Genomic DNA, 16,920 nt, shown 5'->3' on the forward strand with positions numbered 1-16,920 from the left:
CACTGCCTATAATGGGTTTTGAAACTGGAAGTTTTCTAAATCAATAACAACAGTAATTATTGAGTAATTAATCTCTCATGATGGTGGAAAGAATAAATTTTTCCCTTCTTGCTAAAAGAGTGATATTATAAAACCTGTTATATGTAGCGAAAAATTTGGTAAAAATTATTATAGGGTGTCTCAGCCATTGATTAATAAAATAATGTTTTTTTCTGAGAGAAAAGAAAACCAGATAGAGTGCAACATAAATGCAAAGTTTTGCTCAGCAATTAATATTTTCTCTTTTTGGATTTTAATTGTCATATACGGACAGCCAAAAACCACATATATCATGTCCAGTCCGAAACACAGAAAAAACTTGTGCATAAAGATGTTTAGCCCAGCTTTGTTTTCAATAGGGAATAACGCCTGAGTGTTTCACATTAGGGAATTGGGATATGACACCATTATTATGGTATTGTGCAGCCATTAAGAGGAATGTTTCTGCAAAGCTTCTAATAACATAAAAAAGCTGTGTCATAATCTTTGGTTTGAAAAAAGCAGGGTATAACATTGAACACTTCATATGATTTTAGTTACCTTCGAACATGTCTAGAAAATACAACCAAAGGGAATAAAAACTTTCATTGCCTCAAGTTGCCCCCAAGGCAAGGGGCAGCCCCTGGCCAGCGAAGGCCAGCCTCAGAAAGACTGAAGTTGCTGACTCGCACCTGCAGTGGCAGCAGCTGCTGCTTTCTGCTTCCACGTTAATCTGGGTCACAGAATCCCGTGATTTACAGAAGCAGCCCTGTCTCATTCTTGGGTGACTGGCCTGCCTTCCTGGAAGACAGGATGATGCTCATCAACGCTGGCTGTGACGCAACCTGAGGGCTCTGCAGACTTCCCATAAGGCACACACTGGGACAGGGCCCCCAGCATTTGAGGCTCTGCTCTGAGGATGCTGCAGGCGGGATGGGTGAGACAGGAAGAAAGTTCTCCGGATGTCCTGCTTAGTAACCCTGATTGTGGGAAATGGACACTCATGGCTGAATCAGCAAGAATCAAGTCTCTTAGTCAGAAAAACAAGCCATTATGACCTGAGAATCTCTCACATCATACACACACACACACCCCACACACCACATATACACATACCACACACATGCACACACACTCCCTACACATAAGCACACCCCACACACACACACACCCTACACATACACACACCACACACACCCCACATATACACACACATCCCACACATATGTACACACACTGCACACACACCATACCACATGCACACCACACACACACACCCCACACACCTCACACACACGCCACACACATGCACACACACACCATACCACATGCACACTGCACATGCACCCACACACCCAACACACCTCACACACACAACACACCTCACACACACCACACACTGCCACCCCCACATACACCACATACACACATACCACACCCCACATACATGCACACACACATCCCACACACACCACACACCCTACAAATATATATACAAAGACAAACTTATCCCCATATATACACACATACACACATGCACAATACACATACACATGTGCACATACACACTGCTATACATATGCACATATGTTAATGTATGTGTACACAAATGCACACACATATGCACAAAATACACATGCCTACACATGTACACTCATGGCACACACATTTACACGCATGCACACACACATATACACTGCAGTATATACTTAGTAGAATAGCATGAAGGGTCCTCACTTGTGGTCAAATAGCCTGACGCTTAGTCTTAATTGTTAATAATTGAACTGTGTCATTTTGTCTAAATCTTGTCATCTCTGCTTCCAGCCCCCAACCAAAGAGTGTGGTTGACTCAAACCATTTGGAAGTTCTGTTTAGTTGTAAACTTCTGTGATTTCAGTGGGAAAAGACAGCATCATCTGCCCAGAGCTCACCTGAGCTCCTTCTCTGTACCCTGAGGGCTGGAGTCACAGCATAGGGTGCTTGTGAGGCTGACGTTACCCAGTGCCATTCCCAAGGGTGTTGCCACCAGGGTTAGCTCAGTGACCCCAAGGACCCCTGCTGTGGGCATTTCTGTGACTTCTACCCTGCCCCTCCTCCCCACACCCACACACTTCCCTCCTCTTTGATCAAGAATCCACATTGAGAGCAAATAGGCAGGAATCAGCAACCTTGTGAGGCCCAGTGTTTACAGAAGAGCTCCGCAGCTGTCTGTCCTGGTGTGCTGGAGGCCTTTGCAGGAGTTCCTTTCTGCTCAGAGGAGGTGGAAGGGGCTCGCTGATCCTTAACTCTCCCTATCAGAGGTGCCTCCTTGGTCCACTCTCTCTGGCCATGGCATTCATTTGGGACAGACAAGCGGTCCCTGTCCTGAGTCAACATCTGGAAGCTACCAGGTTCTGGGCTGGAGGGATTTGGAGCCTGTCATCAGCCTGTGACTTTTGGTGGTAATGCTAAAGTCTGACCTCCCCCTCAGGTAACAACCCAAAGCCAATCTATGATCTGGATCGCTGAAGATTGCCCTTAAGAGCGAATTCCTCAGGCAGCTGTGGAGCTGAGCCCTGAGGCCTCAGTGAGCCAGAGCTGGGCCCACACTCTCCTGCTATTCCTGATAAACAGTTCAGTTTAAGTTCTCAGGAATTCATAGTCTTGCAAAGACTGTGGTGCCGTCTCACATATGAATTCAAACTAAAAAGAAACCCTTTGCAAACTGAAAGAGAAAAGAAGCCAAACAAAACTCTGACTTCTTCCTCCTCTGAGGACCACTTGAAAGGTGTTTTTTTTTTTTTTAAATAACAAATATTAATTCTTTAAAAAGCAATCAATCCCTTTTCCTGTCCCCCATTTCTGGGGGCCTCTTCTCTGCTGGACTGCTCTGAATGCAATAGATAGTCCTGTAAGTAACTGCCAGCTCTACGGTTATCTGGACATTTTTAGGTTCCAGATTTATTTTTTTAGTTTTTTTTTAAGAAAATACTGTGGTAATATATATAACATAAAATTGCTACTTTAGCCAACTTGAACTGCACAGATCAGTGGCATTAAATACATTCACAGTGTTGTACAATCATTCCCATTATCCACCTCCAGAAACTTTCTTCATCTTGCAAAACTGAAACCCTCTTTTTTGTTTCTTATGGCAGACCTAGCAAACGAACACAAAAGGCTTTGGTGAAAAGAGCGTAACAGACTCAAATTTAGTAATCAAAGTTTGGTGAAGTATGTCTGTGTTAAGTTCGCTTTGCTATTTTTTTTTTAAGAGAGAAAGAAAGAAAAAGGAATGAAGAAGAGGAAAAAAGAGGAAGAGGAGGAGGGAGAGAGAACAGGAGTGTTGCTTAATTGTCCAGGCTAGAATGCAGTCTAAAAATGGGTATTGAAAACCTCCCTTATACCATCAATCGTGCTTAATAATGGCCAACCAATATTTCATTTAAACCTGTGAGTAGGTGTGATTATAAGAGTGCATATCTTGTGTGTTTAAAGTGGAGAGTTCTATAAATGTTTATTAAGTTTACTTGTTCCGGATCTGAGTTCAAGTCCTGGATATTCTTGTTAATTTTCTGTCTCATTGATCTATCTAATATTGATGTTGAAATCTCCCACTACTACTGTGTGGGAGTCCAAGTCTCTTTACGAGTCTTATGTATCCTATATTGGGTGTGTACACATCCAGGATCATCAGCTCTTCTTGTTGCATTGATCCTCTTACCATTTTGTCCTCTTTTGATCTTTGTTGCTTTAAAATCCATTCCATCAGAGGCGAGAATTGTAACCTCTACTTTTTATTAATTTATTTATTTTTGTTCTCCATTTGGTTGGTAAATCTTTCTCCATCCCTTTGTTTTGACTCTTTATGCATCCTTGCATGTGAGATGGGTCTGGATGCAGCATACTGATGGGTTTTGGCTGTATCATTTGATTGGGGGATTTAGTTGATTTAAATTTAAGATTATTGCCATTTGATGTTAGCTGGCTATTTTGCCCATTAGTTGATATAAACTCTTCACTATGTTGATACTCTTTACTTTTTGGTATATTTTTAGAAAGGCTAATACTGGTTGTTTCTTTCTATGTGTAATGCTTCTTTCAGAAGCTCTTGTAAAGCAGGCCTGGTGGTAATAAAATCTCTGAGTACTTGCTTGTTCATAAAAGATTTTATTTTTTCTTCAGTTGTAAATCTTAGTTTGGCTGGTTATGAAATTCTGGGTTGAAAGTTCTTTTCTTTAAGGATGTTGAATATTGGCCCCCACTCTCTTCTGGCTTGTAGGGTTTCCACTGAGAGATTTGCTGTGAGTCTGATAGGCTTCCCATTATGGGTAACCTGACCCTTCTCTCTGGCTGCCCTTAGTATTTTCTCCTTCATTTCAACTCTGGTGAATCTAACGATTATGTGCCTTGGGGTTGCTCTTTTTGAGGAATATCTTTTTTTTTTTTTTGAGACGGAGTTTCACTCTTGTTACCCAGACTGGAGTGCAATGGCGCGATCTTGGCTCACTGCAACCTCTGCTCCTGGGTTCAGGCAATTCTCCTGCCTCGGCCTCCTGAGTAGCTGGGATTACAGGCACGCGCCACCATGCCCAGCTAATTTTTTGTATTTTTAGTAGAGACGGGGTTTCACCATGTTGACCAGGATGGTCTCGATCTCTCGACCTCGTGATCCACCCACCTCGGCCTCCCAAAGTGCTGGGATTACAGGCGTGAGCCACTGCGCCGGGCCGAGGAATATCTTTATGGTGTTCTCTGTATTACCTGGGGTTGAATATTGTCCTGCCTTGCTAGGTTGGGAAAGTTTTCCTGAATAATATCCTGAAGAGTATTTTCCAGCTTGGATTCATTCTCTTCGTCACATTCAGGTACATCTATCAAACGTAGATTAGGTCTTTTCACATAGTCCCATATTTCTTGGAGACTTTGCTCATTCCTTTTTATGCTTTTTACTCTATTCTTGTCTTCTCATTTTATTTCATTAAGTTGGTCTTCAACCTCTGATATCCTTTCTTCTGCTTGATCAATTTGGCTGTTAAAACTTGTGCATACTTTATGAAGTTCTCGTGTTGTTTTTCAACTCTGTTAATTCACTTATATTCCTCTCTATATTATCCATTCTTGTTAGCATTTCATCAAACCTTCTTTCAAAGTTCTTAGTTTCTTTGTATTGGGTTAGAACAAGTTCCTTCAACTCCCAGAAGTTTCTTATCATACACCTTCTGCAGCCTGCCTCTGTTAATGGAACACAGTCTTTCTCCATCAGTCCTTGTTCCGTTGCTGATGAGGAACCGTAATCCCCTGTAGAGGGAGAGGCATTCTGATTTTGGGTATTCTCAGACTTTTTGGGCTGGTTTCTTCCCTTCGTTATAAATTTATCCATCTGTCCTGTTTGTAATTACCGCCTTTTAGGTTTCTGAGTGGACGTCCCATTTATTGATTCACCAGCGCCAGAATCAGAGCAACCCACTGCGCCGGCTAAAACAGCAGCGTTAAGATTGATGGTGCTTTTCTGACTGCACCAAAAACTGCCGTGCCAAGGTGCCAGCAAAACCACTGTGCCTGCCACAACAGTTGCGGTGGCGACCCGTGGGGCTCCTCCACTGGGACTCTCCTGGTCCATGAGCAGCAAAAATTCATCTAAAAGTGTGGCGTCCTCTCGTTTTCTGCACTTTCACTGGGAGCCACAATCTTGAGCTGCTAGCGATCAGCCATCTTGGATCTCTCTAACATATTTTTTTTTTGAGATGGAGTCTTGCTCTGTTGCCAGGCTAGAGGGCAGTGGCACGATCTCGGCTCACTGCAAACTCTGCCTCCTGGCAATTCTCTTGCCTCAGGCTCCCAAGTAGCTTGGACTACAGGCACCCACCACTATGCCCAACTAATTTTTTTGTATTCTTAGTATAGACAGGGTTTCACCGTGTTGGCCTGGCTGGTCTCGAACTCCTAGCCTCAAGTGATGTGACTATCTCGAGCCTCCCAAAGTGCTGGGATTACAGGCATAACCCACCATGCCCAGCCTTCATCTTTTTATTCTTTTTTTTTTTTTTTTTAGATGAAATTTTCACTCTTGTTGCCCAGGGTGGAGTGCAGTCGCACAATCTCGGCTCACTGCAACCTCCACCTCATGGTTTCAAGTGTCTCCTGCCTCAGCCTCTGAAATAACTGGAATTTTAGGTACATGCCACCATGCCCAGTCAATTGTTTGATATTTTTAGTAGAGAAAGGGTTTCACCATGTTGGCCAGGCTGGTCTCAAACTCCTGACCCTCAGGTGATCCACCCACCTTGGCTTCCCAAAGTGCCGGATGCCACTGTGCCTGGCCCATCTTCTTACTCTTAATGAAAGCTTCCCACTTCTAAGCTCTGATACCCACACTGCCCTCTTGGTTTTACAACCCAGCTGTTATCTAGCAGTTGTTCATGCAAGAACAGCCAGGGCTGGGCCCCTCACTTTGGAGTAACTTTTTTTGGGGTCACTCTGTCAGGTCTCAGTAAGACCAGTCTGGACGCTGAACAGGGTCAAATGTAGTTTTATGGTTTCTATGAACCCTGTAGTTGTCACCCTAACACCTTTTCTACAAAAAAGACCAGCAAAATATCCACTGAGTTTTGATTCCTTTTAGAAGGTGTAAGGGTTGAGATTTTGGAATCCACTGCAACTCCCACAGATGCCTTCAAGCCCACACCATACTGGCTTTGGGTCCCTGGGATATTTTTGTCCACACTGGAGATCTCAGTCACCCCAGGGTGGCCCAAGTTTGGACATGTTACCCAGGGGCTGTTACACTACAGTGAAGAGATGATGAGGAACATGGCTCCTGAGTGTATTTCACAGCAACTCTGAGAGAGAGTCCCATGATTGGCTTTTCTTTCTGACTCCTAGAATTTGCACCTTTTTATTCTCACTATGGACACAGGAGGTAAGCTATGGTCTTGTTTCTTCCCTCCTCCTGTAGGGGATAGAGTCAGCTACACATAGTGGGGAGTGGCCAGTTTCAGCCTGACCAGTTTTTGGTACACGAGACCCCAAATTACCTCTTGAAAAGTCCCCCAGGGCACTTCCCAAGTTGGGACAATGAGTTGAGTGATCCTGAAGCTCTTGACCTTTTAGATTGCAATGATTCCTGAGCATGTTCCCAATATTTCAGGAGCCCGGGAACCCCATAACCATATGAATGGGTCCCTGTCCTAGGACTTGCATAAAACAAAAGCACCACTGGCTGGGTATGGTGGCTTGTGCCTGTAATCCTATCATTTTAGGAGGCAGAGGTGGGAGGATCGCTTAAGGCCAGAAGTTTGAGACCAGCCTGGGCAACACAGTGAGATCATCTCTTTAAAAAAAAAAAAAAAAAGTCATCTATGGTGGGGCACACCTGCAGTCCTAGCTACTCAAGAGGTTGAGTCGGAAGGACTGCTGGAGCTCAGGACTTTGAAGCAACAGTGAACTATGATCATGCCACTGTACTGCAGCCCGGGTGACAGAAACCAAACCCTCTCTCTCTCAAAAAAAGGAAAGCATCAAGACTCTGCAGTACCTCAAATGTGTCTGCTCAGCATCCTCCCTCACCTTTCTTCTGCTAACAGAACCCTAGTCTTGGGGAGAACTGCTCCTCCCCCAACATCCACCCCAGCTCACTGGGTGATGAGGCCGATCCTAGTAACTGTGTCTCCTCCACATTTGCACAGGGAGAGCCACGTGACTCAAGCTAATCCAATCAGTCCCTCTCGGGAATTTTATATATAGATGCTCCAAGAGACAAACACCTTCTCTCCAGTTTTTAGCTACCTGCTGCTATATTCCTGCAATAGGAAGCAGTTTTTTGAAGTAGGAGAGAATGAGGCCAACCCTCAGGAAGCAGCTGAAACAAGAAAAAGTTTCCACTCTTTAAGGCGACCACAGTCTCCATTTCAGTCTTATCGTTTGTAGACACAGCTATGTCTAGTTTTCATTTTATTCATCAGTACTTCTTTTCTTATTATACAAGTTAATCATGTTTATTGTGGAGAACTTGCAGGAAGCAAAAATGAACTGCAAATGTTAAGAAAGTCATGAAGGTCTTTTTGCTGTAGCTTTTCTCTTAGCAAAGCTTCCTCTGTTCCCCATTGCCAAGACTAAAAAAGTCAATTCAGTTTACTGGTTCACCCAAGAAAAATCTGAGGGGCCTCTTTTCTTTACAAGGGAAGAAACATGAAAATCATCTGGACTCTTTTTATCTTCCCACATCATTCCTAATTTTAGTAATAATTAGCATCTAAATACCCGTGAGAGTTTAGGTGTAATGATTTTCTTGGCTTTGGACTGGGTTGTCCCGCTATGTGGGGTGAAAGCAGTGAAAACACAACAAATGAAATCTTTTGAATTAAAGATCAACAAAACTAATGCAACAAGCAACAGTTTATTTATAAAAAAAGAAAAAAACCCAACTTTTTAATGACATTTTATAGATTAAGTAAAAATACCAGTATTAATATATATGTATATACATAGTGCATATATATACACATATGATATAACATCAACATTACATGCTTCTCAGGACAGAAAAATTAGGACATGTTCCCTCATATCAATTTAAAACTCGATCACAATTTAAAATCATGGGAGAAAACTTGCTTCCTTTATTTTCTGTTTTTAAGACTTCAAGTACAGGAAGTTATCAAACCAGGATCTAACAGTGGAAACCATCTGCTATGCACCAATTACAAGGGACTGCCACAGATGATGAGTCAGGGGTCTTCTGAATTCTTACATAGGTCTCTGTGACCCTACAACTGTGTCAACCTTCTACCTGAGATGAAAGGGAATGATGAAGCGTGACAGTGTGTAGGTTTCATGTGGACGTTCACATTGACATTAGAACAAAAGCAAACTGAGAAATTTCTTTCTAGAGCAACAACACTGATCATGAAATCACCCTGGAGGAGGATTCCTTTCTCCTCTTTCCTTGCCAAACAAAACAGAGAGACTGTTAGAAGACAATACAAAAACAAAACTCAGGGTGAAGCACCTCTGGCGATGATCAGCGTACAGCAAGGGACAGAGAGGTAGCGTTTCCTTGGTGACAGCTCCTGGCTGACTGATGACTTCAAACACACCCTCTTCTGCAAAAGGCACTCACATATTGTCTGTTTACAAATCATACAGTGGGATTCCATATGTGGGAGTTTCTCCTACAAATATAAAAGAGATAAGCCGAGGAAATGGTGTGACAAAGAAAAGTGTATAAGAAATACACATTTTGGATAAATATGCGCTTTTCTTTTTTAAAGGACAATCAATATAGTAGTTTAAAAAATGTTATTGAAAAGTTAGGAATTCCAGCAAAATTATCAGGAAGAAGCAAGGTACTGGAGGATGAGAGATGGAGCCCAAAACACTGAGAGGAGGTACACTAGCTTTTCGAGTGGCCAGAGTAAAGGATTTGTTCTGCTCTTTGACTAGAATGACCATCCACAGACAACGGAATGAGAGAGGGAGGGAGGTAGTGGCAGAGAAACACTCCTCAAGCCGGAGGGAGGAGTGGCATCCCTCTGGCTGCGGGCGCAGGAACAAACACCCTCAGCATCTCCGAAGGTAAGAATGGACTACATCACCCCCTTGCTTCTATAGTCCAAAGAGACCCTGCCCAAGCCAGAGGCTGCCCTCACCGGGACACAACAGAGCTAATGGAATTGTAAGAGGTGCCGCTGTTGCAGCTCGAGGCATAGGCCTCCTGGCCATTGCCATCCAGGTTGATTTTGAACACAGAGGATGCCTTCAGCAAAAAGTCTGCGGCATCCCGGCGACCCAGCTCCCTCAGTTTGGACATGAGGGTGCCCACCGTGCTCTCAGGGTAGGTGGTCCATTCCCGCAGCAGGGCATGGAGTGGGCTGGGGAGGAAATCCTTGGGAGTCCCATTATTGGTGTTGTACTTTGCCACGAGGTCAGGGAGGCCCAAGTTCATGGCGAGAAGGCACCAGTCCTTCCCCAGGGGGTCAGGCGGGTCCAGCAGGCGACTCAGTTTCCTCCGAGTGAGGAGGTTCAGATCTGACGCGTGGATGTCCATGCCGAGGCTGGCCTGCGAGTAGACGTCATGACACCCAAAGCACATGATGCTGCTGAAGCTTTCCTTGTATCCCCCCATGGTGTTGGTTAGTGAAGTTTCCTTCAGAGTCTGCGCCCGGAAGAAGTCCCGCGGCTGGTAGATCATGACAGGCTCGTGGTGCTCCCGCAGCTGCTGGGGGCTCAGGTAATGTTTCACGGTCAGGAGCCCTGGCAACGTGGTGGCCATGACGTTCTCGATGGTGCTGCACACCGAGTCCAGCAGCAGGCAGCACTTGATCTTCTCCGTCTCTAGGCCGCGGACCTGGACCTCGATGCCCTGGCCGTGGTTGACCAGCAGCACCAGCAGCTCGGCGCCACGGTTGGCCAGCTTGCAGCCGTTCACCCACAGGCGGATATCCGCGTCTCCCTCCGCGCTCTGCTGGTGGATCCACCGGCACAGGTTCACCTGGACCTTGTGAAAGATGCCACACGGGAAGGGGGTGAGATGCTCCACGGGCACGATGCGCACGCCGCCATACACCATCACCTCGTCCTCCTCATCGGCCCAGGAGCGGTGCAGGTTGTCGGTCTTGATCAGGGCTGGGACATCCACCATGGTCCCGCTGCTCAGGTCCCGGGCGCAGATGTCCATGGCATCGAGGATCTGCAGCAGCTCCTCTACATCACTGTCAGGCACCAGGCGCTGGATATCCTCCACAGTGTAGCGGCCCCGGTAATGGTGCAGGGCCCGCGGGGTCTCTACGGATAGCAGCTTCCCCAGGACGTTTGTGCAGAGCCAGCGGGGATCCAGGAGCAGCACGTCCTGAACTGTTTCACTCTGCATGATGTTGATCTGCAGGGGGTACAATAGAAAGTCACACTTAGGGGCAGAGCCCTGGCCAGGTGCACCAGCCACTCAGAGCACTAAAGGGCCTGATCCCAGCAATAGAGGCTGAGCAGACGCTCTAGGGAGTGACCAGAGGCCACATGGATGCATCTTGAAAACCAAACACCAAGTGGAGAAAAGCAGCTTGAAAATGTCAGAATAGAGATTCTGAAAAACAACTCCCCTGGAATCTTCAAAAAGGCCAGTGAATCAAAAGAAGAAGAAAAAAAAGAGAGATGGCAATGAGTGATTTTAGACTGGATTCTGAATCCCAAAATAAGTACATAAATAAAAGCAGCTTTAAAAGAAATTATTGGGACCAGTGGCAAAGTCTTGAATGAGGATGACATATTCAATCATAGAACTATTATTAATGTTGTGTTCCTGGAATCATCAATTATATTGGGTTATGTGGGAAAATATCCTTCTCCTTAGGAAATACAGGCTAAATTATTTAGGGGAGAAATTTCATCATGCCTGCAAAATAAACAAATAAATAGGAAAGGAATCAGCCGGGCGTGGTGGCTCACACCTATAACCCCAGCACTTTGGGAGGCCGAGGTGGGTGGATCACGAGGTCAAGAGATCGAGACCATCCTGGTCACCATGGTGAAACCCTGTCTCTACTAAAAATACAAAAATTAACTGGGTGTGGTGGCACGTGCCTGTAATCCCAGCTACTCGGGAGGCTGAGGCAGGAGAATTGCTTGAACCCAGGAGGTGGAGGTTGCAGTGAGCCGAGATCGCGCCATTGCACTCCAGCCTGGGTAACAAGAGCGAAACTCCATCTCAAAAAAAAAAAAGAAAGGAAAGGAATCAAGCAAATGTAGCAAAATGTCAACAGTTGATCAGTTTAAATGTAGTAGGACAGGCACCATGGCTCATGCCTGTGATCCCAGCACTTTGGGAGGTCGAGGTGGGTGGATTACTTCAGGTCAGGAGTTCGAGACCGGCCTGGTGAAACCCGTCTCTTCTAAAAATACAAAACTTAGCCGGGCGTGGTGGCTTGTGCCTGGAATCACAGCTACTCGGGAGGCTGAGGCAGGAGAATCGCCTGAACCCAGGAAGTGGAGCTGCAGTGAGCCAAGATCATGCCAGTGCACTCTATCCTGGACAACAGAGTGAGACATCATCTCAAGTAAATAAGTAAATAAATAAATTCAAAAAATAAATATAGCATATATGAGAGTTCATTGTATTATCCTTGCAACTTCTATAAAGGCTTGAAAATTTGCAAAAAAAAGAACATTGTATTATTATACCATTATGTAAATTTTATTTATTTATTTTTGAGACAGAATTTCGCTGTTGTTACCCAGACTGGAGTGCAATGGCATGATCTCGGCTCACCACAACCTCCGCCTCCTGGGTTCAAGCAATTCTCCTGCCTTGTAGCTGGGACTACAGGTGTGCAACACCATGCCCAGCTAATTTTTGTATTTTTAGTAGAGATGGGGTTTCACCTTCTTGACCAGGATGGTCTCGATCTCTTGACCTCATGATCAACCTGCCTCGGCCTCCCAAAGTGCTGGGATTATAGGCGTGAGCCACCGCGCCGGGCCCATTATGTAAATTTTTAACACACACACCTAGAAAAGGCCTGGAAAGCTATGCTGTCATGATAATAGTTGGCCTCAGAGAAGGAGAGAGAGGAATGAGATCACAGATGATGGCCCAAGGGGACTTTAGCTTTTTGGTTGTGTTTACTTCTAAGAAAAATAAAAAGTAAGTACGAAAAAAAAAGTGACAAAAAACAGAAGGAACTTCCCCCCCTTATGGAACAGTTCTGTTTCCTCTCCGGGAGAGTGGCCATCCCACTGGACTCCCTCACCTGGAGGCTCCGGCTCGACCGGTGACCACATGGTACTTTCCTGCCCACAGTCTGGCTTAAACCTTAAAGATGCCCCCATCTACGAGTCTATTCAAAATTAAACCGAGATTGAAAACTCCTGGAGGGCAGAGCCAATATCCATCTAGTTCCTGATGGAGTGTTTGCTGGAATGCCGTTTGCAATTTGCATCTCCTCAGGCTCAGGAAAGACAAAGACTGAAAAGCTGTCCCCTGGTGGAGGAGAGCAGGAGCCAAGACAGCCGGCTAAACACAATGGGGGACCCTGGGCCAGAAAACAGACATCAGAAGGGCCACTGGGGAGCTCTGAAGATCTGCAGACGAGGTATGGAAGGCAGGTCTGGAGGAGGCCCGGGGCCAATCAGAGTCGGGCCACACAATGTAGTTCTCTCTGCTTAATTTCCTTCCTTCTTTACGTCTTCATTCACTTATTAAAGTTCCAAGCAGGGATGGAATGTCAAATAAAGGAGACTATATGCTATGATCTATAAAGTTGCTAGTCTAGTGCTAGAAAGTGAGGGGCTCCTGTGCCAAAGGAGTTTGTTATTAGAGTTGAAACATTTTTTACATCCAGCAGTAGCTTGTCATCTAATCTGTGGTCCTTCACCTGTGTTCTTCCCTGGATTTAATCACTTTAAAGTATTCCTAGAGGAGTCAGAAGATTGGCTGGCTGTTTAACCCGGAGTTTCAAGGCTGATGAAATCACTACCTGTGGCTCCAGTGTTCAAGGTCATTGGCCTGGGATTCAGGTTGAGTTTCAAGACAGCGTGACTCATACAAACTGGCTATAGGGCCAGACCTGGCAACTGAGACTGGAGAGGTAAGCATCTGGCTTTTAATAATCTCAGAGCTGCTTTTAGTTCCAATATTCAGAACCGCTCTTTTTGGCTCACACTAATTCATGCAGTCTCCTGATTTCACATGGAGGAGAAATGTGAAGGCATCGCCCCCTTTCTGGGGACAGGCATATGATGCCATCAGAACAGGGTTTCCAAACCACAACCCAGTGCTTAATGTCACACAACCAGAGCAAACCCTCCCATTCTTGGTTATTTCTGCCAGGCTTGCTAGGGTTTTGAAAATGTGCATTTCCAGTTATGATTACTCTGTGTGTCTGTGCACTGGAGTTCTGTGTCTCTGTGTCTCCAGACATCATCTCCACAAGGACACCTCACTGCCTTTTCTCAATTGTTTTTGTGCCCAGGAGATCTGTGTGGAGCTGGTAACTCCATGCTGACAGGAAGCAGCCATCTGGAAGGCTGCCAGGAGTAGCAGGTTAGCACCAGGTGCCCAGGGGGAGTGAAGAGAGACTCAGTCACCTGGGGCAGTGGGCACTGCACTCCCAAACTAACCGACTCTGGAAACAAAAGCAAAACATGACAAGACAAAATGACAGCTCCTAAGGCGAGCAAGAACTGCAGTTCAGAGTGTCACTTAGGGCTGTATGTGACTGTCACATGTCTGGAAATACTGTAGGTAGCTGCGCCATTTCCACACTGCTTCTCCAGGCTCACACCACCTGCAAGAGCTAGAATTTGGGACAGGCTGAGTCCCCGGCACCTCTCATGAACCCCTGCCTGGGCTCCCAGGGGCTCACCTCGCCTGTGCTGTGGAGCTGCTGAGCGATGCGCCTGAGGTCCTCCTCACTGGCCAGAGGGTTCAGCTGGTCCTGCACGTCATACACAAACTGCTGCAGCGACATCAGCTGGTTGGGTCCATTGAGCTTCCTCCAGGAAGGCAGCGTGGAGACAATTTTCTCACATAGGTGAGTCATGGGAGGGCAGACCTAGGAAGGGAGGGCGGGACAAGTTAACTCACCTGCAGCTGTGGGTGCTCTGAGCAGGGCCGCGGCGGAGAGGACGCCTTTGTTCAGGCGCCTTGCATGTAATTTGATGAGTGAGTGGGTTTTGTTGTTTGTGTTTTCTTTTTTTACACTTGGCCTCACTATTGCCCAGGCTGGTCTTGAACCCTTGGGCTCAAGTAATCTTCTCTACTCAGTTTCCTGAGTAGCCCGGACTACAGGTATACCCCACTGTGTCACGTAATTAGTGCTTTTTGGGTTGAGTACTGGGGCAGCTGTTTTTCAGACTTGCCTTTAAGCCTGATCTATTGCTCAACTATAAAGTTTTACAGAAGCTCTTGAGTTCATGTTAAATAGATTTTGAGTCTGCCAGGAATGTTTTTGGAATTGTGGATTTGGTCACTCAATCAACGAATGTTCACCAACTCCTGTTTCACTCCCTCACTTCTTCCTCCCTCCCTCCCTTCTTCCCTCGCTCTCTCCGTCCTGTCATTGTTTCACTCAGGCAATGGTCACTTTATGAACAGAGGAAAAGAGAATGAGTATCATCAATATTACAATGAGTTTTTACCAGTAAATTAGGCATTCATGAGGGCTGTTGTTGAAATATCGTTTCCAATTAGACCCATTCTTGATAAGAAGGTTGAAGTGGATTTTTAGCCTTTTAAGATGGTTAAATAAATCAGTCTATGTTACAGATTCATATAATCCCCACACGTCCTGATTAGAAACCACACATGCCACAGGCTGTACTGCATCATTAATTCCGCGCTCCCCTCTCAAATCCTTTTCTGTCAGCTAAAGTCCACTCTGCATTCAAAAACAAGATTCTCAGAGGTGAGTGCAGTTGACAGGTGGACTCCATCTGCCTGAGCTCAGGAGTTTGGGAGTTGAACATGGGGTGTCTGCAGCTGCAGATCTTGCCAGAACCCAGCTTGAAAATCTTCAGGGACTCCCCGCTGCCTCAGGAATACAGCCCCAGTCCAGACCTGGTGGGGAAGTGCTGGGGCCTCACAGACCACCGCTAGTTCCCGGATCACCGCCCCTGGTTTCTGTGATGGATTCCTCCCAGGCCTCGCCAGACTACCCCCTATCTTCTGATGATGCCACAGTAGGTCCCCAACAGGAAAGCAAGGATATATGGTGTGCAAGGCAGGGTTTTCTTGAGACAGGAGAGGGTTTCCTGAGAATTCTGGAAGCATGTCTGGAATCAGAATCTGGTGTGGGAAGCACAGCATGTTCCTATTAGCAAAGCAGTTAAAAAAAAAAAAAAAGAAGAAACAGAAAGAGAGAGATACACCCAGAGGCAGCTTCAAAGGTAAGAGATGGGGACAGGCACCTGCCCGCGTTTGTCCTCAGGCCTGGGCAGCAGAGAGAGTCCGGACTGAATGCCACCACTTCTCCACTGGGATGTTTGCTCTTTCTTACCAATTCTGGAGAGCTTTCTGAACATTACAGTATGACCCTTTTTCCATCCAATGCATTGAGAATGCTTTTTCCCAGCCTATTTCACCTTTCAACTTTGTTTACTAAATTTGTTTGCCAGAAAAAAATTTTAAAAATGTTTAGATTTTCAAATGGGTGTATTTTCTTTAAAAACTTCTAGTATTTTATATCTTGGTTTAACAGGTTTCCTTAGTCCCTAGTTATTTTGAAAATACACTCTCCAAAATTTCTATTCACGATATTTATTGTTTTATGTTTTTTTTTTTTTTTTGAGAGAGAGTTTTGCTCTTGTTACCCAGGCTGGAGTGCAATGGCTCAATCTTTGCTCACCACAACCTCTGCCTCCTGGGTTCAGGCAATTCTCCTGCCTCAGCCTCCTGAGTAGCTGGGATTACAGGCACGCACCACTGTGCCCAGCTAATTTTTTGTATTTTTAGTAGAGACGGGGTTTCACCACGTGGACCAGGATGGTCTCGATCTCTTGACCTCATGATCCACCCGCCTCGGCCTCCCAAAGTGCTGGGATTACAGGCTTGAGCCACCACGCCTGGCCTGTTTTATGTTTTTATATTTAAAAGTTTTAATCCATTTATTTTTGGACTTTGTAGGGTGTAGGAGTCCAACTTTATTTCCTTCCAGACAAATAGCCAGTTGTGCCAGGTTCATGTATTAAATAATCATTTCCCCCATTAACCACAAAAAACATATTTATTTTCCATTATATTTCTAAAAATATTACCATTTACTTCTATACTCTCTTAAGCTCTTCTTCCTGTTTAACTGTATTGATTATCAGCAGCTTTATAATTTATTTAATTTTTCTATGTAAATTTTAAGATAAAAATCCCAATCCTCTCAACCCATTCAGATGCTAACTGAAATTGTATTACATTTATATAACTAGGGAAAAATAAAA

At 45.2% G+C, this 16,920-nt stretch overlaps 1 protein-coding gene across 4 annotated transcripts in view; it reads right to left on the minus strand.

Annotated features, from left to right (window-relative positions):
• Positions 1 to 8,376: 8,376 nt before the first annotated feature.
• DAPK1 (death associated protein kinase 1) overlaps positions 8,377 to 16,920 on the minus strand; it is a 204,719-nt gene continuing 196,175 nt past the window's right edge. For all 4 annotated transcript variants that reach the window (XM_035300083.3, XM_035300091.3, XM_035300077.3 and 1 more), the window contains 2 exons: positions 14,355 to 14,543; positions 8,377 to 10,876 (listed from right to left, as the gene is read on the minus strand). In XM_035300083.3, the coding sequence (XP_035155974.2) occupies positions 9,644 to 10,876; positions 14,355 to 14,543 (1,422 nt within the window). In that variant the 3' untranslated portion in view covers positions 8,377 to 9,643. The remainder of the gene's footprint in view (positions 10,877 to 14,354; positions 14,544 to 16,920) is intronic.

Source organism: Callithrix jacchus, chromosome 1, assembly GCF_049354715.1.
Source record: "Callithrix jacchus isolate 240 chromosome 1, calJac240_pri, whole genome shotgun sequence".
Taxonomy (NCBI): domain Eukaryota; kingdom Metazoa; phylum Chordata; class Mammalia; order Primates; family Cebidae; genus Callithrix; species Callithrix jacchus.